Below are 26419 nucleotides of genomic sequence, written 5' to 3'. Positions count from 1 at the left end.
GCGTGTTACTCAACCAGACAGGAATGACCCACTGACATCAACAAGCAGGATAGCTGTGCTGACATCACCGTGCAGGGACAGGTGAGATCAGCCATGGGAAGTTAGGGACACTTGTCACTTGTTGACTGTAATCGAGTACAAATGTGGACTTCGTGGTGATTCACTGAATAAATAAAACACGACAAACACTGCCAGCGGCTCTTAGAAGCCGTAGTGAATCATGACAACATGTAGTACAAATGCACTGTATAAAATAAACAACATCCCAAGAGACCGGCTGCTTAAAGAGATACAAATTTACAGCTAAAAATGAGTTTACAAATACAGATGGCGAATGGAAATTGTGATGCAAACCTTATTCGCCACCATGCAGTTTCAGTGTAGAAACTTAAAGACACAGTATTTCATTGGAGTTCATTTTTGGATGAAAGGTTGGTGAATATAAAAAGTCTGGGATCCATAAGAATCCCTGTTACTGCTCATTCAATACTGTGCTCAGCGCTGCTTGTTTTCTGTTTCTAATATTCAGAAATGACCCATTCAAGGGGAAACGTTTAAATCTATAACCCACTGTACACAGGCCTCAACAGAATTTACAGCAATGACATTCAAAAAGACAAAGTGCTGCAACATCCCGGTGTCAGAGTACCCTCCTGTCTGGCAACTCAGTTTGCAGTTTTAGTGTAGAGAAAAGCTCAGTGGTACAAATCAAAATGCACTGGCCGGCAATAACATTGTCCTCTATCCTACAAGTGTTGCAAGTGTTTTGACCTCTTCACCTTTTCCTCTCCTCTATCATTCCTAGGAAGTGGATGAAATCTCCACTCTTTACACTACAGTTTATCTCATTTGTAGTATTCCTAGGATCAGCTCTTTTCAAGTCCAGACAACACTGAGCAGTTCCCACTCTAGTGCCTCCCACTTCCTGTCTTTCACAGAGGTCACATGTAAGAAAATGCCAGTCTTTGTCACATTTTAGTTTTTCAGGCCTCATGTGTTGCCGTACCTGCCTTCAGACGTCAACTGAAGTCAAAAAGCTCGGCGGCGGGCTTCTCCAGTGGCAGCTGAAATATTTTTGATTTTTCCTGGATATTCTTTGCACAACAGATTTTCCAACGTCATCCCTTCAGCTCCACCACACGCACTGAAATATCACAGTCTCAAGAAGGTTACCAAACCATTAGAACTGTTAAATTAGCTATTTTTTATTTACAAGGCAGACTACACAGAGTACAGTTAGAGGCTGCTTTGGGAAAAGGCAGCCTCGCTGCAGTTCTCAACACACACCAGCACAGCAAAAGCTCCTGAGATCAAAGCAAAATTAATGACACTTGTAAAGAACGCACTCAAAATATACACGCACATACACAAAAATAAAATTACATGGATTGAACACAACTGGTAGAGATGACAAGATTTTCCCCTCAAAGTGTAAATTAGACTCTGTAGCTGCAGTCGGTCCAAATCTAAGACATATCAACTGACAGCAGAACATATCTGGGATGGTTTATACGCTTGGCTGCACCCTAATTCCAAATAACACTCACAATAAATACTACAGTGACCCATTTGAACACTGCCGGTAATACCATTAAGGATTTAATCCGACTAATACTCTGTTAAGTAGGTTTAAAGTGTCTAACTAATTAATGGACACTGATATTTACCTAAAGGACATCAAATCCTACAGATTTTCAAAGGTCCTTATAGACTTATTTAGATTATAAAGTAAGTATGCTCTTTGAGATTTAATATTGACCAGGGTAAACAAAGAGTCTCGATCACTACAATTTGTGGGGTTTCCTGTTTTGCGTCTATGAGTGGGATCATCAGGATAGAACAATTTGCTCTACAGGCAGGTACAGTACTTTATTGTAAACTAGGGCTCATTTGGGGTAGCACGACATTACAGGACACTCTGATAGAAATCCACTGTATAGAACACAAGGTCTACGAATTTCAGTCATGCAGGATATTGATTCAAGTTCTATACATTACAGTTCTATCTAACAGGTCCCAAACAGTAATAATTAGTACGATATGAACCCTCAGCCTGTTGACTGAGACACAGCGACAAGAGAGCAGCTGAACAGCTTCTGTTTGTCCAGGGAGAAGAGGCTTTTCACGGCACAGTCCTTAATAGTCCATAATAACACTAAAGTCACTGAATGCTGCGATTTGCTACTGTTGTGTTGATTTATTTTATATCGTTTTTTTTATGCTAACATCACAGAGAAGGCGTCGTGGTGGAGGATCTGGAGCTCATGTCCGCCGAGGCTCCAGCCGGTAGGAGAGCTGCGTCAGCGCCCTCTGGTTGTCAATCACGCAGAGCTTCCTAACGTAAGCCCGGACCTCCGCTTGATTCTTGTTCGGCTGGCAAATGTCAGGATCTAACATTAGGCAGAGATAAAGCAGACAAAAAAATTTTGACGGGAAAGATTGTTTACAGTCTGTGTGCAAGGCCAACAGATTAGAGGATAAAAGTGTGCTCATGAATAATAAGCAGACTTACTGAATGGCTGGCTTCTACAGTGTCTCACTTGTCGAATTGTGTTTGCTATAATACGCTGATGGAACAAACAGAAAACGGCTTTAGATACTGTGCAAACATGAATGAAGAACAACAAGGCACTGAGAAAATTGTATGCATAAAACATGCTCTCTCTTCTTTCTGTGAAAAGGAACTCACCATTTTCTCAAAATTGATCATGTTGTCAATGAATGTCTTGTTGCCCTCATGTGTAAATGTCATATCTGTAAAGAAATAGGTTAAAATGAAGCACAACCCAAATCGTCCATCTTCAAGTACTTCCTAAAGCCCTGTAAAGCCCTGTACTGAGTCATACCTTTTAGAAGAAGTGGCACAAAGGGGATAATCGGTGGTTCCAGTTTGGTGACAGTAAGTCGGTAGGACCGGTGGTTCCTTGATGGGTCCTATTGCCAAACAAGTTTCTGGTGTTAGATACATTTATAGATCAAGTTTTTTTCTTTAAAACACATACTGTTATGCCACCAGCCACTTATTAGGTATGCCTTTTAACTGCCCATTGAAGCAAATATCTGATTGGTCAATCACATGGCAGCAACTTCATGCATTTAGGCATGATAACATGGTCAAGACAACTTGCTGAAATTGAAACCAAGAATCAGAATGAGGAAGAAGGGTTATTTAAGTGATATAGTACTATAGTTGATGGTGCCATACAGGCTGAGTATTTCACAAACTGCACAAACTTCCTTCTAGGACTTCTAGGATGCTAGTCAGAATTCAGCATAAAAAACATAAAATCATGAATCCTTCCTACTTTATATCAGCAGTTCGGGCTGTTGGTGGTGATGTAAGGTGTGCAAGATATTTACTTTGGGCTCCGTAACACCAACTGAGCATCATTTAAATGTCACAGCATACATGAATACTGTTTCTGACAATGTATATCCTTTTATGACCACTTAAAGGGACGACTGCTTCCAGCAGGGATACCAAATCACATCAGAAAGGTCAAATGATGAAACTGGAAAAATGATTTCCAGATTCCCCAGATCTCAGTGCAATGGAGCACCTTTGGGATGTGGTGGATGGGGAGATTCACAACATGGATGTGAAGCGTACAAATCTTCTGTGTGTTGCTGTCATATCAACATGGACCCAAATCTCTGAGGAATGTTTTCAGCATCTTGTTGAATCTGTGGCAAAAAGAATGAAAGCCTTTCTGAAGGCAAAAGGTTGTCCAACCTGGTATTAGTAAGGTGTACCTAATGAAATGGCTGGTGAGTGAACAGCCATGCAGTTGATTTTCCCTCCATTATTTTGTGCATCTGTCACCAAGACAACAGGTTTGAACCTAATTTTGTTTGTAATACTCATCACTGAAAACCAGAGACATTTACAAAGAAAAAAAATATTTCCAGAAGAAGGATCTGTTTTACTCTGAGGAGACAGCAGACTTATACAACCAAAGCGGCAGTATTAGCATGGTTGAATACAACTAAAAGTTTATCCATAATGAATTTCAATAGACCTGAAACTGAAACTCACCATCATGTTCTCAAACTCAGCATAGAACTTCTTAAACTTGGTGGGAAGTTTCTGTCAGGAAAAGCAGATGGCATCTCAGTGAATCGAGGATTTAAGCAACAGCAACATGCAGATCTGGTTCACAGCATAACTGTCCACGGATTATTAAAAAAAATAAAGTTTACCTCCCACGTCTGGCTCAGTCTGCTCACAGCAGGGTTGCTCATCCCCATGATGATGGCAAAGAATGAATTGAGGTTCTTAAATTCTCGACAGCTGCAGACAGACACACACAAACAGAAACCAAAGTGAAAACCAACAACACCCAGCTCAGCTTCCTCTACTGTTAGCTAGAAATACTTCACTTAGTGATGTGCGTCCCATTAACAGTCACATCCTACTCACTGTGCCGCTATCTTGATGAACTTCTTGAGGAGCTGGACTCTCTTGCTGAGCTGTCCGCAGAGGCAGACTTCAGTGACGACCCACAGCTGGACCTGGTTGAACCTCCTCAGGAACAAGTCTAGATTAGCCGTAGTTCGTTTAAAACTTTGGCAGCCAAACGTGTGGTAGAGCAGCTCGTGCTGTGGAAGAAGACAGGGGAAACAAGAAGAAGAGCAGGTTGAGAGGTGAGAGATCCTGCCGGTTTAACAACAGTCTGTGAAAAAACAAAACTGCTGAAAATGAATTGACTCTGACTCTAAAACAAAAGTCTTTGCAACACTTAATGTGGACAAAGGTGAGCAGGATACCTCATGAACACAGCTGAAGAGCTCCCAGTCAAACATCGTCATTTGATAAGCCAAGTCCTTGGAGCTCATCAGCTCAAAAGTTGACATGGAGCCTGCAGTGGGCCCTTCCTGGTCTGGAAGAGGAGTCTTGAAGTGCACAAAAACAAAAACCAACACAGTTTCTTTGTTTTCCCTCAGCATATAAAACTAATATCTTCTTGCTTCGAGGCCACTTTTTACTAAATACTAAGTGTATTTCTCGTATCTTCTATATATATTTGCAAAAAGATTAAATTCTAGGTGGTAATGCAGTTTAATAACAGCATAGTTCATAACATTACTCTCTTACTAGACTGTTCAGCTGCTCTCGAGGACAGGCAAATAATCTCCCATTGATGCTCAAAGTAGAAAACACCGATACATCATTTGGCTTCAAGATTTGTTTTTCTGTAACAAAAATCGGGACAGATTCGCTTTCACAGCCACATAAGACGCCATCACGTGCAAATTCTTAAAAAGGTACACAAGATAATCTACGAGTAGATGATGCTGCAAGTTAATGCCTCTCCACGTTTAAGATGATCTGTTTTCTTACCACCCGCAGAGCTGAGGTGGACCAGCAGGAGCTCATCGGTAGTGCCGAGCTTGTCCGTCACGGCACTGATCACTTCTCGTCCCGTCGCCGCCACGGGAATCCTGATTGTAGTGTAGGTGTGATCGCTGCAGTACACCTTCAATAGGACTGCACACGCACACGTGAAATTAATACAGTGATATGGTATGTGACAGCTCCTGATCTGTGATGACAAAGAGCTGCTTCCAACATGAAGAAGCAGGAAGCTCACAAAGCTCACTGAAGGTTTTGCCTTTTTGTAGTCACAGACTGAATCATTCAAATATGAAAGCCGGCTCATTTCAATCAAATCAAAAGTTTATATTTTTTTAAAGTTAGCCCTTGGATCTCTGTTAGAGTGATGACTGGGGTCTTTCCCTGCCTCAGCCAGCTGTCACACACATGAATGACCGGAAAATAATCGTGTTGTGGATCTATGCTGCCAACCTATCCGTAAGATTTTGTCACACCTTTTGTGCAAACACAAGTGACAGGATGACAGGCAGGGTAAGGGAATATTCTTTCTAATCTATCTTATGAAAATGGGAAAATCCACTTTAAATAGCACATTCCAAGGCAAACTGCTGTCAAAATGTCTTTTTCCTTCAGGTTCAATATGAGTAAGAAGAAAAATACATAAATCACACAAATGCACAGAACTTACTGTCATCTTGATTTCTAATTGGCTGTTTCTTCTGCAGCCTTTCCTCTCCGTTGCTGAACTGTCGTATTAGGGTCTTCTGTTGAATAAATTATATGACAGCATCCAGATAACTACGGATGAAGCCGACATGTGAAGTGGACTGTAAAATTTTATCGAAAGTTATATAACAGATGTACCTTTTTTGTTGCTTTGGCCTCTTCGGAGCTAAAGAAAAAAAATTTAAGTGATACAATGAATTTGTCGTGTGCATAAAGCAATGACAATAAATGTTCAGCCCACAGAAACATACTGCAATTTGACGACTTTCTCCAGGTCAGGTACCAAATCTTTCAAAGCTCTCAGCATACGGGAGTCATTGGATAGACTTCCATACAACTCCTACGGAGACAGAGAGGAAGAACCACTCAGACTATGCAGAGGATCTGTGTGATTTCCTACATTTGAAAGGCTCATTGTGCTCACCTCCAGGAAAAAGATCGCAGCAGGTTCCTCTTGTAGCAGGTAGGTATGTGCGTTTGCCCAGCGCAGGGTCATAATCAGGGCCCTCCTTTTACTGTTGAGTGCATACTCCAACCTCTCCTGTTCAGAGCCAGGCGGCGATGTCACATGGTACGTGCGCACAAGGTTAAAGGTAAATAGAAAAGCGTTGACCCATTAAAGTAAATAAACACAGGTATATGGATACCTACATCTATGTCTCTATTTATCCTCAATTAAAAATGTACCTTTCAAGCAGCTTTAGTTAAAATAAAGTGAGTTTTGAGATCATTATGTTAAAAAAAGAATAAAGCATGGGATGTATTGCGTTAACTGCACAGTGCTAAACTTACATTACAACAGCTTAGGGAAGAAATACCTGTGCAACTGGGATTACAACTTGTTACTAAGGTATGAAGGGAACAGCTGCTCAACTGCTGCTTCAGCACTTCCACAAGCAGAAACTGATGTTTCACAATCTAAAAATGGCGCCGGAAGTGTTGTTACATTACGCAGCGAACCGTGAAGAAAACCAGGGTTATGCACCCGACATGAGACCTGTTTGTTTTTATTTTTTTGAAACGCAGTTAAGATACAGCAGGAAGGAAATAAAGAATTTAAAGACAAAAAGGATATTGTGACAGGAGCAGAGGGCACAGCTGGCTGTTGGGCATGAAGACACAGTGCATGAGGACAAAATCATCCACTGCTGGGTCTGACACACGAGAAGAAGCAGAGTCAGTAGCAAGAAACGAGCAGATATTTAATCTTTAATGCATTCATCCTGTCAGTAGATAGTACTAATCCAGAGTCTAACCCAGACTCATGTAAACCCCTGAAATTTGTTTTAATGCTGTCTTTCTGCAGCAAACCTTTTCAAACCACAGCAGAATATCCTATTTAATATCGTGTTTTACAGTAAAGAAAATACTGAATTATCAATTTCTTGTTTTAAAGTTCACATTAGTAACATTTTTTAATAAAAGACACTCTTCAATAATTCATAATTTATGCTATAGTTTATGAGTATCCTGCAATTTACTATCCTGACAGCATACGATCCCAAATTAATCTGATGATTCAGCTCTGCTACCTGGGTCACTGTGATGTATGTCCATCCTCATCGTCTCCAAGAAGTGCTCAAGAATCTTCTCTGGAGTTCCTGATATCACAGTGTACCTGCCAAGGTCACCAAGGATCACATAAAAACCCAAACATTTTTAATAAAATAGAGAGAAATACACATATACTGCAAACACAGTTTTAAAGTACTTTTAGGTACAGTGTGTATACACCCAAACACATACTTTATGTTTCCCAGTGTGGAGGCTCGAGGACTCTTTTCTAACACCAGCACAGGGTGATCGTGCTCTTTCAAACGCACTGTGTTAGCTTCCACATCCTGCGGAATAGAATAGTTCAAAATGAGTGCAGTACCATTCATCTGTCAGAGGAGGGAGACAAACATCACAGGGGCGGCGGCGTCATGAGCGATTAAAGCATTATGTGACATTATTGCTTTACACAGCTTCAGAGGATGATGCATATTTTCCCTCCCCTATTTTCAGATCCTGATAATACAGACACAGTTTTCAACAAAGGGTTGCTATGTGAAATAAGTACACATGTGTACCACTGCCTTGCATCAGTTCTTTATTCATAGTCATTGGGAAAGAGGAAAGCAGATGCTGGCTTTAATAACTTCGATCAGATCAGGGATAACTGTCTGCCTACCCTGAGTATCCTGTTGAAGTCTTCCTTATCCACACGCAGGAAGTGACAGTTGTCCTCTCTCAGGACGATGGATGCAGCCCGAGGTGAATCTGTAACCAGGGCCAACTTTCCAAAGTCATCACCCTCGTGAAGTGTACACACCACACCCTGACACACACAGATGAACACACAACTTGCTCAGACACATGTTCAGTTTACAAGCTTAAGATCTGAAGAAAAATATCAGGAAGGACGAGTAACTTTCTGAATCATCTTTGTATTCTGTACATGCGTGATCAATCCACGTGCAGCGTATTTGCCTGTACACTGGTTGTGTGGTGTATGAGTACAATCCCCTAAGCCAGTTAATCACAGTGATGAGTCACGATGAGCTATGCACAGTTTGCCAAACTCACTGCTGGTGTTTCCCCAGACCTACAGGGAGCACAAAACGGCTCGGCTCTTTGCAGATCTGATGAGCTACATATTTTGCTCCATTACATTCAGACTGAATATCATCAAATGAAGCAGAAAACTAGAACAACGCTAAAGTATCAAACTAAAGAACATAAGCAGGTAGATGGATGGAAGCCTTTCAAGCGCACCCACACACCTTTCCATAGATAACCACATTAACGGAGCCCTTCAGGATGATGTACCATGATGTGCCTTCTTCTCCTTGGTTAAACACTGAAAGGTAATGAAAACAAACACATATTAGTCCTCGCACACACATTCTGTACACCTGAAGTTTTTCAAATTGTGAGGCATGTTTCCCCTCTTAGAGTCAGAACTCAAGTCACAAACACAATTGTTAAATCTAGACGTCCCTTTTAGAATATATAATTTTCTCTACATGGGTGTAGCACAGGGTGATGCTAATGGGTTAGCTATCATGAAGGTAGCTCTCTTTTTATGTGGTTAGATCACCGTGGTAACATCTGCTGAACACATAACCTGGTCAGGAGTAGGTTATATTTAGCTTCAGTTTAAAATTGGCTGCAAGCACCACATTATCACTGACTCTTTATTCACAATAAAAAGAAAAGAAAAAAATCTCTGTGTTCTCTATATATGCAAACTGTCGAGCAGTACCTTATTAACACCGCAGAACAAAACAGCAAGATAGCTGTAAATTACTGTAAGTAATATTAACACAATTTTAAGAACAATTACTCATGCACTACATAAAGTTACTTATACATTACTTAAATTTAATTACAGTATATTTATTTCTCACCTCCTTAGTAAACCTACCTTTAAGTATCTGTAAGTAAATTTAATTATATTGTGATTTCAAATAAAATGCATCGAAATTCCATTTAATTACAGGACAATTAGTCACAGGCCGAATTATAAAGTGTTACTGAGTAATCCACTGATGGCTGTTTCTATAAGCATGCTCCAGCTGCTAAAAGATAGATACACATTAAGACTGCACTGCAATCAATAGCACTAATGGAAATTTAAAAACTGATCTATGCAACTTTTTCTGCGCTGTTCTATAAATACTTTGTCTGGAGTAATCTTAGATCTCCTTTTTAAAATGGATGGTTCAGTTCAGTTGCCTCAACTTGTCCTCACAGGGGACCAGCACTGTCTGACAGGCTGAAAGACCTTTTTACAGAAGGAAAAATGTATTCTGTGACAGAAGAAGACTCACACACAGTTCCAGCTTTTGCATGTGACTCAAAGATCACCACACTCGCCAGTTCCCTCTTCACCTGCAAACCAAAACAAACTGCTTCAAAACTCTTGGATTTTGCTGCCCTGCAGACAAAAATAGAAACTAAACAACAAGATGCCCAGATCAAGGTTTTTAAAGGTTATAAAAAGTGACCTGAAAGTAGGTAAATTACTGTTGCCAATATAATCTCTGTAGTTATTACAGACCTATTAATGGTATAATACACATTTCCACGTGGCAGTAATGTGATTGCATAAACGAAAAAAAAGAACAACAAAAGTACTTCTGGAGCCTGTACACATTTAATTAATTCTGCGCATGGAAAACGCCTGCGAGCACAGGACAGACTGAGCACCACACTGTCGAGATAAATAGTATAACAGCTTCTTCTTCTTCCATTTTTAAACATAAAAAGATTGTGATGTGGGGTTCTGATGTATTAACAATGTTCTTGGCATCTTGTACTGTATGTAAAAGAGTGGCACACCAGCTAACTCACAGTGTTGGAGAGGTGAGCTAAGGCCTTGATGTGAAGCAGCTCGTCATAGATGATCTCTAGGTCATCGCCTGTTCTCTGACCAGGCCTGCAGACACAAAGGAGCGAGTCACAATGCAGTCACCATAAACACTTCATGCATGCACATCAATAAAGTTACTTATGACAGATGATCTCTGCCTATTCTTTCACATGCTTAGTACTTTATATGAAGAATGTTGGTATGACTGGATATGACTGGGTTCAATTAGCGAACACTTCAGCACTCTGGTATCGGAGGGGAATGTTAATTATTGGATAAGAAGCAACAATATATTGCCAGATATTGTTGCTTTTAATGTATTTTGAATCTGTATTTCAAGAGTAAATGATAATACTGACGATTTCCTGAGGATCATGCGCAGCAGTGCATCGGGGCCAATCTGGGCAAGAAAGAGGATGGTCTCCGGCAACTCTTCCTCACTTTCCCTCTTCTCCTCCTCACTAGGTAACGGTGTGTCCTCATCCTCATCGTCAAGAAAACGGTAGAAGAGGTATTTGTCATAGAAACCGAGCTCCTGGTCCACTGGAGAGCAGAGAAGCACACACAGTCAAAGCATCAGTATAAACGAGCGTGCATGCAGATGAACTGTTTTCTCATCTCAGAACATTTCAGCCTTGTTCTTTGAAGTGAAGGACTTTGAGATTGGATTCAATTTATATGTTATATTCATGCTTGGAAACTCATTAATTCTCACTCTAGCTTTCAAAGAGAAAGCCTCCCTGATGATTGATGTTTAGATTCAAAACTCACATTCCAGCGCAGAGCCAAATGGAGACACACTGGCTCTAGTCTAAAACTAATTTGCAATTCAAAGTTTCAATAACACTTTATTCTAATTTACGCTCTAAACGATAAGTTACGCATGGAGTGTGAATAACGTCTCCCAGCTTTTCAGCTGCTTTGAGGTTTGGGAATTGACTTAGTAGGTTAAGATGACTCACGGAAAGAAATGAACCCAAAGATATGCATGATGAGAAACATCAGACTTAAGTATTACCATGATTTAGCACCCCTTCTTCTAGTAGTGCCTGCCACATCCCGACAGCATGGGAACGAGTGAGCACACAGGCGCTCTGCAGCACCAGCCAGTCCACCAGCTCTGTGCCTACACAGCACTGTCTGCAATACACATGTAAATACACTGTTTACTGTATATTTACTGTGGGGAGGTTTAAAAATACTTAATGTAATTTTCTGTAAATCAACACCACATCCACAGAAAGCTTCCCCAAGCACTTGCAAGCACATAATTTTTCAGAAATACAAACAGAACTGCAGACCCACATACCTGTATGTCTTCAGGTGATACTTCCTGTCTCGAATCATGTGAGGGGCTCTGGACAGGATGGCGTTGCGGAGAACCTTTCCAGCTCTCTGCAGCTTCTCTGAGGGGATCTGCAGAACACAGGGACATCGGCTTAGGTGACTTCATCTAGTCCATCTAAATCTCTGACTGACTAGATTGAGATTTTTTTGTAAAATAGGCTGTGATAGAATCCATCATTTGATTGTTAATTTGGTTGGTCAAGCTTTAAGTGGTGTGTGTTGGCAAGAAGAAGTTTGGGAACCATTATTTATCCAGGATTGTGGTCCGATCGCAATCTGACTCAAGTAAGAATCCACAGTTGTTTCTTTATTGGATACACTGAGTAGTCACTCACAGTGCACGCCAGGAAATGAAATGAATTTAGTAACTTGTTTAGCAGCAACAATAACCATCTGATGTTTCCTGTAGCTTCTGCACGGTGATGAAGAGTCATTTTGGAGCCTCGCGCCCATAAAACTGCTCTTGCTCATCGATATTTATGGGACATTTTGGTTAAACAGCCACAAAATCTCAGTTTGCTTAAGATCAGAACGCGAGTATTCCAACAGATAAATTCTCCTCTTGTTAAAGCACTCTGATGTTGACTTACCTTTGTATTTTGGTACATTGTATTGATGCAGTATTCAACCTTAAAGTTAGAGTGTTTAAAATATCACCAATAGATGTCCACAGATTTCTGTTAACCTGTTAGCAGTCGGACGTACCGCCCACGGTACATTGGATGGTTTAGGGGACTAATTGTAAATTTGTAGGACTGCTAAGGGGTTAACTGACTTCTGGTTTCTTACCCCTCCCTATTTAAATACATAATCATACACAACTCTATGACACAACACCTACGACTTCTCTTTTCCTCTACCTTTGTTGTGCTACATATGTATATGTATATGTATATGTGTATAAAATGCAATTATTCAGGATGGCGATGTCCATCCTGGCCACTGTATTCAGGACAGCTGGGCAACATGGCGGCTTCCACAAACCATTGCCCACCTTTATGTATTTTTAATGATTTAATTCTAATTTTATGACAATGCATCTGTTTTTTGGACATAATCACACACTGATCAAATATATTTATGAGTACAATGTTCTTTTTTCTGTTAAATAAAAGAAATTTTAAAATGGTTGACTGCACATTGTAGTGTCATGTCATGGCCTACCGCCCTCACATTCTCGTGTAAAACTTTTAGTAATAACATTTTTAATTCCTTCTTGTTCCCCTCAATGCCGGCAAGCCGACCAAGCATTCAGCTAGCAAATTAGGCCCTAACATGATGCTCCCTCCGCCATGCTTCACAGTTAAAATCTCATTAATTGAGAATGTGATTTTGAGTAGCACAGAACAAGTAGCACTTAGAATTCAGTAGCCTTGTTGTGTGTGCAAAAAATGCCTGACATCAGTTTGCTTATATTGCGTGTCTATAATCATGATTTAGACAAAGATCAGCTCAGGTTTTATGTTTAATCAATGCAAAAAATTCCAAATAATTCACAATTTTTTTCTTACAGCGATATGTGAATGTGTACATGGGCAGATTCTGAATGCTGCTCATGTAAACTATGGATCACTCAAACAGTAAAACTGTATCAAAACACACAGCACATACAAGCAGACACATCCTTTAGGCCGCACCTGCATAGACAGCAGGGGAAATGACAGATGTGTGTACACACACACATACACATACACATCTGCTTCTGAAAACAACAAAGGAAGGCATTTTAATTGGGCAGATGGGATCTTTCTTCTGTGTGCATGCATTATCTAACATTAGCATAACTACAGAGCATCACAGCTGTGAGTCATCATCGGTCTCTCCTCAGAAAATACACGCACTTCCAAAATTCATTCTGGCACTCTGGTTCATTCACAAACATGAAAGTATGCAGCGTTAAAAACAGCTCGATTTTATGACCCCCGTGGCCCGGTTTACCACACGTTTCCAAGAAATATTCAAGTTACTTTCAGTTTCGGATGTTAACAAAAACAAAACATTGAGCTGATGTAATGATTACTTATTTTTACTTATTTTACTTACGTATTTGAATTAACTGCATCTTTTTAATTTCAATTATGATCACTATCAGGTTTTTGTGTATCTACCCTTCAAGTTGCAAACAGTGGCTCGAAAACTGGGAAAATGGAAAAACAAGAGTCTTAACTGCACATTTAAATGTATAAAGGTTTTAACCTGAAAAATATTTAAGTTCAAAATGCATTAATAGCATTGCTTCAAACATTAAAAAATACAGAACTACTGCTCAGCTGTTCTAAATTTGTCTAGAAACTTCTGCTTAGAGATATTTTGACAAGCAGTGACAAAAGTGGGTTTTTTAGTCAGGTTATGATGGTCTAGAGTTTTGTTAAGTCATGCTTTCTGTAACTTAAGGCCGGGTCTGTTTCTCATTTTTTAGTTACAGTAAACTAATCTAAGAACTTCATTTAGGTTGAAAATGTAATCCAGAGGAAACATTTACCTTGTTGTGAGCTTTGTTTGCAGAGTCTGAATTCATGTTGTCTTTGTCTGTGAGTCCTGAGGAGAAAAACACATTAATGCTAAAGCACAACAGGATGCTCTGCTTCCCAAAAGCAAAAAAGCACTGTATATCAACTAGAAAAAAAGAAACATAACAATTTTATATTTACATATACACAATATAGACTCATCCATCCTTTTAACAGGCTGGGAAGGAAAAGACCTGCTTCCTGTTTTTAGTCATCATACAGAAGTCTCCATCTTTTTTTGTGCATCTGCTGCACATTTCCAATTTATTACTTGCAATATGTTTGTACGCGTAAAAACGTTCATTGAATAAACATTTAAGCAACACCCAGAGTGTCTTTTTCTATTCCCGTGTCTCCACTTGTGCATCTACTCACTGTCATTGTTGGATCCACTCTCCATGGCTCCATAAGGAGGGGCCAACAGTGCAGCCAGGCTCTGACGATACTTCTAAAAAGCAACACACATCAGAGGCCACATCAGCCTTGGAAACACCTCTAGCAGGGTATCATCTTTAAAGCACCAACATCTTTTAAACATCAAAACCCATTCCTGTTCCATCTCTCTCTCGCTAAAGCGCACAATGTTGCTTGAACACAAAAGCGCCCCTCAAAACAAAGCCCTTTGTACAACCAAGATCATTTACATGCAGAACAACATTATATAATACACACACACACACACACACACACACAGCATGTAAACAAGGGTTAGACTGCTTTGATGTGTGCAGATGCTGTTCTTACAGTTGTACATTTCTGTAGCAAAGACTATGAAACACACAGAGCCAGAGCTTTTGTGTCTGAATGTGCCACTGCTCTTCTGCAAGGTCATTATCAAGCAACCCATGCTTTCTGACAACTGCCAGGAATACACACACACACACTGGAAGAGAAACAGAGAGAGCATCTGTTTGACCTAAAGACACAAACGCTCCCCTATCCGTGTTTTTCTTGCACACGCTCGATCCAGAAGCTAGTGAAGATAGAACACTTCATGTCAATACTAAAAAATGCACAAACGTGATTCCACAGAGTTTCATTCTGAAAAAGACAACAACAGAAAAAAAAAAACATACAAGCAAAGATTATGCACACTACATACTAGACACAGTTAAAGTCAAGGAGTCCAACTCACCTGAGTTAACACACTCAGCTGCTTAAGACTGAAGGGACTGAAACCCCAGAGAGCTGCCCTCTGCTCCTTTACAACTCACGCACACGCCACCGGATAGCATCCTGCTCAAAACAAGCTGCTCTCTTCCTTTTTTTCTCCCCTCTCTCTTCCTCCCTTCCACTCACACAGTCGCCCCACTGTCTGCCTCCGTCTCACTCACCCTCTCTCACTGCGATCACGCCAGGAACCAAGCCACTTTCTCTCACAGGTTACCAGGGTGATTCGAGTCTCTGTATTACTGAGCTACTCTAGTGTAGGAAAAGGGGTTAGTAGTCAGAAAAGGGAAAGGCAGAAGTAGTGTTGAAGAGGAGGAGGAAAGGAAGGAGGCTAACAAAAGAAACGTGGCCAATAGAAGAGAGGGGAAGCTGGCATTAGAAATGTAGAGCAGGTGAAAAGGGGCACAGGAATAAATCAGAAAAGAGAAATGAAGTAACCACAGTCCAGACAAACTAATTATTAGCAGTAATTGTTACATATAAAAACATGTCTGTAGGCTATTTCCCATTCAAACACTTTTTTGATCTCGATTTTACTAGAATTATGGAGCAGCGCTTTTTTTCTTTCATCCTTTCATCAAACACATCCTGTAGCTTTTTAGTCTCCACCACAAGCACTCGTACACAAATTAGTCCTTGCACACGGGCACACACATAAAACACAGAGAGCCATATTTTGGAGATAAGATTAGGAAAAAAACAAAACAAACAAAAGACAACAACCTCAGGCCATGTTTTCTGTTTTATGTCCACCGTCCTTAAAATAGACAGTCGAGAGGGAGACAGAGTGCACTTAGTCAAAAACACACGCACACACACTCTACGAGCTGAATAATACGATGGCACACATTGCTTTAATAACCAATTATTGTCTTATCTAGGTCTCATGTGTTCCTGTAGCACAAAATGGAGGAATCACATTTGAGTAAATTGAATTTCAATTCATCCACGGTCACACGGGGAAAAGTCTTTTTTTGTTTTTTTAGACCAGATAAATCAAAACAATGTGATCGATAAAATTGTTTGTGAGAGGGGTCATAAAATCTGATTTAAAAGCCAAAAAACACCAGACAGAAAATAGTTATTTTTTATAACCAAACTGTCAATTACCTGCAATTTCATTAAAAATAAGAACCATCAAAAAAAAACTACTGTTTTCTCACAATCACTGTATGGAGATGAGAACCATAGTGTGGGTCGGAAAGATTCTGGATTCTGCAATACAAAATAACCACCTGTCAGACCAAACAGCAGCTCAGACCACACAGCCTTTCATTGTGAGGTTACAGTGAAGTGCTGCCCAGCTCTGCCACGACTTCCTCTCTGAGAGAGAAACAGTGAATGGAGCTTGTAACTCCAACAAGGAGGCCCACGGAGAGGCATCTACTACAAAGCCAAATCTCTCGGGGCAAGGCTGTGTGAGTGTTCGTACTAGTAGGTTGTGCGATGTAGTAACTCTTTGCAACTGACTGTGAGCTTTTACATCATTTGTTATCAAATCATATTTTTATTTTATTTATAAAGCACACAAAGCTGACGCAGGAGGGTCACACAATAAAATGCCACACGCACACACACATCAAACAACAAACCATCACTTTCAGTACTTTTTGTTCATCTTTACACTAAAGATACTTGATAATGACTTCGGCTGTCTGTTTGGGGTCGTCGTTCTGCTGCAGAATACATTTGGGGCCAATAAACAATCATTCATCACTTGACAAGATCCCCACACCACTGGCTGAAATGCAGCCCCAAAACAATGCCAGAGCCTCCACCATGTTCTTCTGTAAGTTGGCATACTTCAGCTTAATTTTCCTGTTTCCCTTCCTGAAGAATAACTTCTTGACTTACCTTCTCCTTCTCTTAGATCATTTCTGATGAAGCTGCAGATAACTCCGCTGAAGGGTTTGAAGCATCTCTCTGGTCCTGCGCCAAGTTTTTGACATATTTGTTCTTAAGGACATGACTTTCCTATAATATAACATATCTATAGTTTAAGCCTTCCACTTCTTCTTTAGTCCTCCACTTGTCCAGTTTCCTCAAAATTTCTTAAGGACAAATTTCCCACCAGGCTAAGATCTACCAAGATTTCAGCTAATACCTCATGGGAGTCACTTTATTGGTGCAAAAATGCTAATGCTAATTTTTGCTATTTGCCCAAACATAGCATTTAAAATAGATTCTTTGCTAAGTTGTATTTTGACACAACACTGATTCATTCATTGAGTTCGCTGCTTTTTTAATACTTCATGTATTTGATTCTTATTCTTAACAAACAAAGAAAAAAACATGGAAATAGTAAAAGGACTGGACTGAGAGTGAATTTAAATTTTTTTTTTTTTAAAAAAGCAGCCAATAACCAAAGAAAAAACGTTCAAAGAACTTCAGAAAGTCTCAATTTAACAACTGGAAAATAATCTGGCTCCTTACATAAATAAATAAATAAGGGGTGGCTCAAGACTTTTCCACAGTAATATCAATATTATTTCCCTTGCCTAGTGTATAGCCTCTTGTGTATGATCTTTTCATGTTTAAATATCTTTATGAATACTCAGCTTAGATGAGAGTGTAAAATAAGATTGTATATATTATTACATTACCACTCATTATTTAGTTACTGAATATACAGTATATGGTATTATGGCTACAGCCTATCCTAGCTGTCACTTTGCAAAAGAAGGAGAAACACCCTGGACCAAGACACAAAGACAGACAACCACACTCACGTTCACATCCCTTGACCTCCTGTGCATGTAATGTGCTGTGGTAGGAAGCCAGCATGTCAGGAGAGAATCCATGCAGTACACAAGGAAAGCATGCAAACTCCACGCAAGCTGCGTAAATCACTTTTTAAGGGAAAACATACTCTGAAAACTTCGTAAGCATCTTCTGGTTTCTTAAAAGAATTGTCCTTGGGCTTTTTGTTTTGATGGCTGCCTCACTGGAGAAATGTGACAGTTCATCCGAGGCAGAAAACTGTATTTCAGACATGCAGATACAGATCACTGAATTACAGTACGTCCTTTTGTTTGTGGCCTTGTTATTGCAGGAATCTGTGTAACCTGCCTAAACAGAAAATGTAATGGCATTTTTGGGACTTTATAGTTAGTTTTACATAGTTTTATAGTTTGTTAGTTTAAAAAACCAAAACTATTATGCATATACATTAAAAAATTGTACCAATTCAAACAGATTAACCTCTCTACAGCAGCTTAACAACATTTAAAATGTCCTTAAAATCATCGTTTTAATAATTCTCAGAATTAAAATATTTTGTTATTAATTTATAGGCTAAAGGAAATCTGAGAATACCTTTATTTTTCCAAGTAGGAAATGTGAATCCAATTAAAAGAAATAAAAAAGGAATCATTTAACTAATCGTGTTTAAATTTTTCTCACTGTTCTCACTTTAAATAAATCACTGTCAAGTTACCCGAAGTGTGCAATAGATGTGCAAAAAGGCACCGTAATGGTGGACAGCCCTCTTGTGGTTAAAAGCACAATTACAATAAAAGTCTCAAAAGCAAAGCTCTTTCCACAATGGAGTTCATGCAGAATCATGAAGTTTCATCTCATGTCACACCTCCCAGAGAGTCTTAAACTCCCTCTGTTCGATCCGGAGCAGCTCGCTGGTCTCTCTGCTGACAATGGTAGCGTGGCGCGGCGTGTTGTCCAGGATCGACTCCCCAAAGGCTGTCCCAATCCCCAGCGTGCAGATTGTGACTGCATCCTGCACACAGACATGACAACTTTTAGTTACTGTGTTTCTATAACAGACGAGCATTTGTTATTGAGCAAACTTGCTTTGTAGCAGCATTCACTATGCTGCTACAAAGCAGTGAAATTATACAGCAGTAGCTACAAGCAATGTGTATTAGGTTATTTTAATGAACTCGGACAGACATGGAAAGCAGACGGATTAATATGTGCAAATGAATGCAAATAAATCCAAATATGAGCAACTGCTGTTTACTGTAAGACAAACGTCTCTTGGTGCTGTATATAATTGGGCAGGCTAGAGGGAAGCAATGGACGCATATTCACTGCTTAGTGGTTCAAACAAATACACTGCTTGCTATGGAAACCTTTTCAGCTGTCCAAACTGACATTTCAAATATAGCCACAGAAAGTAGGCCACCAATTTCACTTTAGGGCTACATACATGAAAAGGACGTCTCACAATAGAGGAGCTTCTTATCGCCGTCTTTCTTTCGAAGCAAATCCTCTCTCCTTCTCCTCCTACGTGTCATTCTTCCCCACTACATGTATAGTATAACTCTATTTCCACGCTCTCACAGCGAGGGTTTAAAGTAAGGAGGAAGCCAAATTTCTCAGTGGCAATTTCTCTCTGGTATATTTAGGAAGGGAGGCACAAATGGAGGCTAAAGAGTCAAACAAATTCAGCTCTCAAACATACAGGACAGAGTAGAAGCCCCTTAAAAAGGATCTTGTTTGATAGAAAATATATGAGAGCACTAGGAAATATCAACCATGAAAGTAACATCACCAATCCAAAAGCATCCAAGTCATTATTCATGTATGTTTCTCAATGTGACTCTCACCTGGTGGTTAGCGGTTTCTGACACTTTGACATCCAGGGAGCCAGAAAGGACTGCATACCAGCTGGTGCCAATGTCTCCCTGTCGAAACACTGCGTGCAGTAAAATACATTAAACCACATTAAGAGCTGATGAAAAACGTCACTAAGACAAAAGCACTCATAAAAACATGCCCTGCCATGATGATAAACCACAATCACTGCTGAAAGAGACATCAGCCAAAAAGGTTTTGATACAATGATAAATTGATAATAAATATATTTGCAACAAACTGAAATGTGATTGAAAAGGTTATAAATGCACCTAAAAAGGAGAGCTTTTTAAATATTTTTATCTTTAACTGAAAATCAATTGACTTGAGCTCAAATAAGCAAAACGCTGACAAAACGCTGGTGTTAAAGTAGCTACATTAAATATTGTCTTGATTTTGTGATCATTAAATTACACTACTATAAGTAGTATATTGGATATAGGTCCACAATTTGTTGGACAAAGACATAATTTTTGCAGTTTTGCTTCTCTACGTCACTGCAGTGAATCTTAAATCAATCAATCGTGGTGTGACTGAAGTGCAGACTCTCAGCTTTAATTTGCATTAACGGTAAAAAGACAGTTTTATTTATAATCCTCCAATTTCATAGACTTATATAGAATTAATTGGACAAACTAACAGGATTCTAAACCCAAGGATTGTTTTTAACACTTGGATGAAAATTCTTTGCAGTCAGTGACTGTGTGGAGTCTACAATCCATAGATGTCCCTTCAATGCTCTGCTTAGGTCTTTGCTGCAACCACCTTCTGTTGCTGCTTGTTTGTGGCTCTCTCTATGACTTAAAAGTCTCCAGCAACTTTAAAGCATGCGCTGTTGTGTTGAGATCATGTGACTAACCTGGCCCGTGAAGAATATCCAGTTTCTTTGCCTTGAGAAACTCTTGGGTTGCTTCTGCAGTATGCTTTGTTTCATTATCTATTTGCACTGTCGGGTCAGTTTTGCAGCATTTTTCTAAATCTGAGCAGAGAGTACCGCCATGTACACTTCACAGGTCATCCTCCATCCATCATCATCTATCATCTATCAGCAGTCTCACCATCAATAAACACTATAGTGACCCAGTTCCACTGTCAGCCTTATGTACACATGCCCTAACATTTTTTAGATGATACACCTATTCCTCAGGAGTGTCCTTGACTTACAAGCCTTGATTATAATCCATTGTGAATACAGACACAGGCAGCTGGAGACCCAGTCACAAAAAACAGGCAGGATGCATACACGGACCCTTGCGCTCATCTTCTGATGATGAAATTTGCTTAAATCACTTGGACTCTCTCAGACTCATGGACGCAGGAAGTATAACAGAAGCTTTAACCATAGAAATACTTCTATCATAATCCATTTTAATTGCCCTCTGTGGTCTTTTGGGCCTCTCGGTATCCTGAGCTGGTCGTTGCAGTCCTCCTTTTTAAGAATACACCACATTAATATTTTGGCTACCCCTAAAGTTTTTTCTATCACTCTGACAGACAAAGCAAAACAAAATAAAGCTAATGATGGCCTCCCTCACTGGCACTGACATCTCTTTGGGCTTCATATTTAAAATGAATGTGAAAAGCTATAAAATGCAAATTCAAGACTTTTAATCAAATCCAGATATTATGTCTGTTTAATTTGTCATGAAATTACATGAACAGGCCCTACTTGGCCATGAAACTGCTTTTCGGTGAACTGTCCAATTAATTTTGAGCCTCTGAAAACGGGGGACTGTGAATAAAAAACGTCTGTAATTCCTAAACAGCTGACATAATATTTTTGTTAAACCCACTGAATTAAAGCAGTGCTTCAATCACATATTGGCTGATTGATTTAAAATCCACTGCTTGCAGAAAAATCAAAAAGACAAAGCATGAAGTCCAAAAGGAAAACATATAAAACAGACTGGATCGAGGAAACAATAGGGCAAGAGGAACAGAGTATTGGGAGGATGCCACTGTATATACTTACTCCTGTAAGTATATCGTATACTTATAGTATACTTATACTTATATAGTGGTATCAGGGAAGTGGAGAGAGCTAGGGAAAATGATACACAGTTGAACTAAATCACAGAGGATGAGGCAACATAAGCAAAAGTAAAAGCAAATACAAGGAACAATTAATAATATTAATATTAGTATTGCACAAATTAGTTAAAAACAGGCATTGAAGAAGGTTAGGCACATTTTTGCATTCCAGTGCATCGTAAGTCTTACTGCGCTCTCTCCTTAGGAGACAAAAAGGTATATTATATACTGTATGATGATTTCCTCCAATCCTTTAGAGCCTGACTAAACTCAACAGCATCAAAGACATCCTTTTACATTCCTGTCAGTATTGTGGGTTTGTGAGCGTGCGTGTACGTACACGTGATGCCTTTCTCCAGGCATTCATAAAAGGCACAGGCACAGATCTGCAGTAGGAGCGGAGGTGGGAACCTCTGGAAGGCTTTGACCTCTCTTAGTCGGGTCAGAATAATATCCACGTCCTCTCCCGAGCGCTCCGCAGGCCTGCGCAGAGGAAGAGCCACTATTAAACCCACACGAGGCATTAAAAAGGTGTATAAGGGGTTATGCAAGAAACAATTGGCATGATGTAACTTGTTCAGCGTGATGGATTATCTATCTTATTCAGGTCTATTTCAGCCTGAACTATAGCAAATCAATCAAAACCCTGCAGTATGCTTTCACTAGCAGTCATGTTAGACAGTTGCAATTATCAGTCAATGGACTAAACTGTGAGAAAGCAGCGATATTGCCCTTTAAGTAAGAAGGCTGCTCTATTGTTATAATATTATCTATGAATATTTGTGCGAGAGCACGCTGTCATTGTTCTGCCTGGTGTCTTAGTGATAACAGTGAAGAGCTGCAGGCACAGTTTCTCTCAGCTCAGGCCCCCCACAGGCTGTTGATGTAAGATCTCATTTGTACTGCTGCTTTTTCTAATGCGCTTAAATCTGAGCACACACACACACACAACTAAGTCATTGTTGGACATCTAAGCAAGCACACACAAGAGACTGCACGCACGCACACACACAGAAGTTTGATCTGCGAGCTTAAACAGTCTGTTCTGAGATGTGGTGGTGCAAAAATACCAAGCCAAAATGTCTCAGAGTAACACACTGCACTTAGCACCATTCATTCACTTATTTTCCCTTTTTTTCCTCATAGTGACTCATCTTTGCACGTGTGTGTGTAAGTGTCTGTGTGTGCATATATGTGTGTGTTCATACAGAATAGCTAATGCACTGTGGGCTCTTCCTTCACAGATGAGAGCCTCTCAGTCCCCTCTTCTGCTTCATCTCCTTCCTCTTCCCTCACTCCCAGCCCTCGCTCCTTTCTGTCTGCTTCTTCTAAACCTTTCTCTAATCTCCATCTACTTTTCTCTTCTTCCTCTTTCAAGACTTGCCAGTTTTTAGAACATGATAGCCAAGACTGAAAGGGACAAATGCAACCCATTTTTCTCCTTTTCACTAGAAGCACAGATTCCTGGTGCATTTAGTGCCACCACTTACACATACCAAACGCCCTATTTATCCCTTTACGTCTGCTCCGCAAGCTCAAAGGCAAGAGTGACTCCCACTTTACTCACATGTAGGTACGTATGGTAATAAACGCCGAGCACGTGTGTCACGAAGCAATGAAATGTACCTGTACCGTGTACCTGGAAGGGTTTGCCACAATAAAAACAGATCAAAGGCCGCGTTGCACAGCCCATCTTCTATTCCCATATCAGCCACGAGCTCAGAGCTTTGAAAGGTGGGTCTTTTTTTCCCTCTCACATTCTTTCTTTCTTTTTTTTTGGTCTCTGACTCATCCACCTAAAGCTCGTGTATTGGCCCTTGGTGCTTCAACAGGGTGTCATATCCCAGAGTAGGCTGGGTTAATGGTTGAGACAGGTGGGCTCCCACACACTACGACAGACAGGGAGAGACAGGGAGGTGAACTCTGCAGGGTTGAATGGGTAATACAAACACCACCCTTCACATATGCGTCTATAGTAAAACTGTTGGGCTGTGTCAGTTATCGTCCCCTGGTTAAGTCTTCGCCCTTTCCCTTTTGTCCATTAACCTGTGCTTGCTCACTCGCTTCCTGTCGGGAGGAATCTGCCTCCCCCGCTGGTGAGAGAAGAATATGACCTGAGAGTTGTTCACCTTCTATCACTGTCCCTTCATGTCTCCTCTCTTCCTCGACCTCTTCCTTTTGTCAGCCTTCCCCTCTCCCTCCCCCACTATTCGTGTCAGCAGAGATCTCAGCTTTCAAGCACAAATTATGGCGTGTGCGAATACGCACACACACAAACAAAGGATTAACAAATCGACCAGCGTGACACACTGAAGACAAAAACCAAGAGACAGCAGAAGGTCATGCAGATTGTTTCTTGAAACAACCATCTGGAAAAATTCACTGTTTACCGACAAATAAATCAGAGGTTGATTTGTGGCCGCCTGTCAAAGTGCCACACAGATTCAAAACAAACAGATTTATTCGCCTGGTGGATTAATACATTACTGCAACACAGATTATGTGATTGTATGCAAGAACTTCTTCTGACACTCATCTGCATCACCACTAACAACCAGAGATGGTGTTAAATCACTGAGCAGCATAAACCCTGCTCACTTTGCATTCAAATGACCAATTAGAGTTAGAAATGACTCATCAAGTTTTGCAAGATTTGCAAATTAACCTACATAATACGCACACTTATACTTTTCACCTATGAGGAATTGCTTTTGCTAAGACTTACTACTTTGATATGTCACCCTAGTGCTAGACAAAAATATTTTCCTGCAATAAAAAAGACATTAAATATAAACTTGGATCTGGCTTGGTGCTGTGTGTACGTTGAGTGTACCATCTATTTAACTCCTGGGTCAACAGAAAACAAAGCAAATAAGATCTTATCCCACATACTTCACAGCCACTGGCAATAAATGTCTTTGGACAGATATATTACAGACAGTCGTATCTTAACCTCTGTCTTTCTTTCACCTTCCTCCCCTCTCTGCCTCTCACTCCTCACTTGCTCACATCAACAGTTAGCATAGATGAAAGCTCCCAAACACACATACACACACTCCTGGATATTGATTGAATAAGAGGTGGATAGCTTAAAAGCACTGAGTGCTCTACAGTAAGATCCTGCACAGTCTTTATGAACATCCAGCTAATACTGCATACTGGTGACTTTAAGTTTCCAACATAATTATTCTAGCCTTAATTTCAGTAGATGTTTTCAGCACTGACTTAAACAGAAAAAAACAACAACATTTTGCATGTTTATTTTATGAGATATGTGAGCAGGAGAAGGACACACTCAATCAAAACTGCAAACAGAACACAATCGTTAAACTTGGGAAACCAAATTTATTTGCAGTGTTTCTGTGCTAGACCACCAAGCTAATGGCTTATGCCAAAGAGAAGCCCTCTTAAATAGGGAGTGGCTGTAAGTCTGCAACCAATCACATTCCCCATTTGCTCACCAGACCACAGCAAAGATCACAACACCCTTTGAATTTTTACAAAAGCATAAGCTACTTTGAGCAAATTGTTCAAAATATGTGCAACTAAAACTGAAGCAATCTGGAACTTAAACAATTTCTAAATTATTACAGATTGTAAAATATATTTAAAGGCGCCAGCATCTCGAGTTGACTATTGGTGGTAATGTGTCTTTTATGGTAACAACTCATTGATTTTTACACTGTAAATCTGAAGATGCCAACTGGGCTTCTGGAAAGCTACGAGGCCTTTCTCACTAATTTCTGACAATTTATATTCAGATCAATTACTCGCCAAAATAACCCAAGGACTAATTAATAGTTAAACTGGTTAAAAAGTATAATGCCGTGTTGTCAGTACCCTTATCAGTGACTAATAGTTGCATTTATCCACTCAGTTTTATTCCAGGTGAGGATTAGGAGACAAGATGGTTGCTTCAGGTTGCCATTGGTAATGTGAGGATGTGTCAGATAGGTGTGTGGGTGTGTGTGTGTGTGAGCTGTGCTGTGCATGTCATATATGTCACTGCCTATGATCTAGAGTAATTACTGTAGTGCTGCTCTTCATCATGTTTATTTATTCGAGCCCTCTCCCTGAGCTTTTTCAGCACAGTAAGGGAGCTTTACTGTTAATTGGGCAGGCACAGTGTGGACTAAACGATTTTCTAATCGCTGCAGCTTTTGAATTGTTGAGCTGTTGATAGACAAACTGTGAATTGGATGTTCGGTTATTCTAATCTGTTCAGTCAGCCCAGACTAACGTAGCCTCATGCAGCACTGTGAGATAAACGGGAGGAGGAGAAAAAAATACACTGCCTGCGCTGGCTGGCCTCTAGTATTTTATTCAAATCACGCCACAGTTGTATTTTAA

The 26419-nt window shown here is 40.1% G+C and overlaps 1 protein-coding gene across 2 annotated transcripts in view; it reads right to left on the bottom strand.

The window, feature by feature from the left end:
• Positions 1–1192: 1192 nt before the first annotated feature.
• LOC102204626 (rap guanine nucleotide exchange factor 4-like) overlaps positions 1193–26419 on the bottom strand; it is a 25779-nt gene continuing 552 nt past the window's right edge. Inside the window, exons 2-30 of one of the 2 annotated variants that reach the window (XM_005721110.1) lie at positions 22410–22552; positions 20011–20099; positions 19032–19178; positions 14651–14723; positions 14248–14303; positions 11728–11834; positions 11437–11558; positions 10778–10961; positions 10400–10484; positions 9877–9937; positions 8827–8903; positions 8235–8381; positions 7808–7902; positions 7594–7679; positions 7137–7215; positions 6486–6636; positions 6313–6401; positions 6200–6227; positions 6024–6099; positions 5342–5488; positions 5096–5193; positions 4768–4893; positions 4421–4599; positions 4201–4291; positions 4037–4087; positions 2847–2934; positions 2690–2754; positions 2513–2567; positions 1193–2390 (exon numbers count right to left, since the gene is read on the bottom strand). In XM_005721110.1, coding sequence (XP_005721167.1) covers positions 2263–2390; positions 2513–2567; positions 2690–2754; positions 2847–2934; positions 4037–4087; positions 4201–4291; positions 4421–4599; positions 4768–4893; positions 5096–5193; positions 5342–5488; positions 6024–6099; positions 6200–6227; positions 6313–6401; positions 6486–6636; positions 7137–7215; positions 7594–7679; positions 7808–7902; positions 8235–8381; positions 8827–8903; positions 9877–9937; positions 10400–10484; positions 10778–10961; positions 11437–11558; positions 11728–11834; positions 14248–14303; positions 14651–14723; positions 19032–19178; positions 20011–20099; positions 22410–22552 — 2923 coding nt within the window. In that variant the 3' untranslated portion in view covers positions 1193–2262. Of the gene's footprint in view, positions 2391–2512; positions 2568–2689; positions 2755–2846; positions 2935–4036; positions 4088–4200; positions 4292–4420; positions 4600–4767; positions 4894–5095; positions 5194–5341; positions 5489–6023; positions 6100–6199; positions 6228–6312; positions 6402–6485; positions 6637–7136; positions 7216–7593; positions 7680–7807; positions 7903–8234; positions 8382–8826; positions 8904–9876; positions 9938–10399; positions 10485–10777; positions 10962–11436; positions 11559–11727; positions 11835–14247; positions 14304–14650; positions 14724–15410; positions 15961–19031; positions 19179–20010; positions 20100–22409; positions 22553–26419 lie in introns of those variants that run through there. The other variant, XM_005721111.2, reaches the window with a different exon arrangement.

This window comes from Pundamilia nyererei, unplaced genomic scaffold, assembly GCF_000239375.1.
Source record: "Pundamilia nyererei isolate P.nyererei 1_Seehausen unplaced genomic scaffold, PunNye1.0 scaffold00004, whole genome shotgun sequence".
NCBI lineage: Eukaryota > Metazoa > Chordata > Actinopteri > Cichliformes > Cichlidae > Pundamilia > Pundamilia nyererei.
This window is presented reverse-complemented; position numbering and strand designations above follow the sequence as displayed.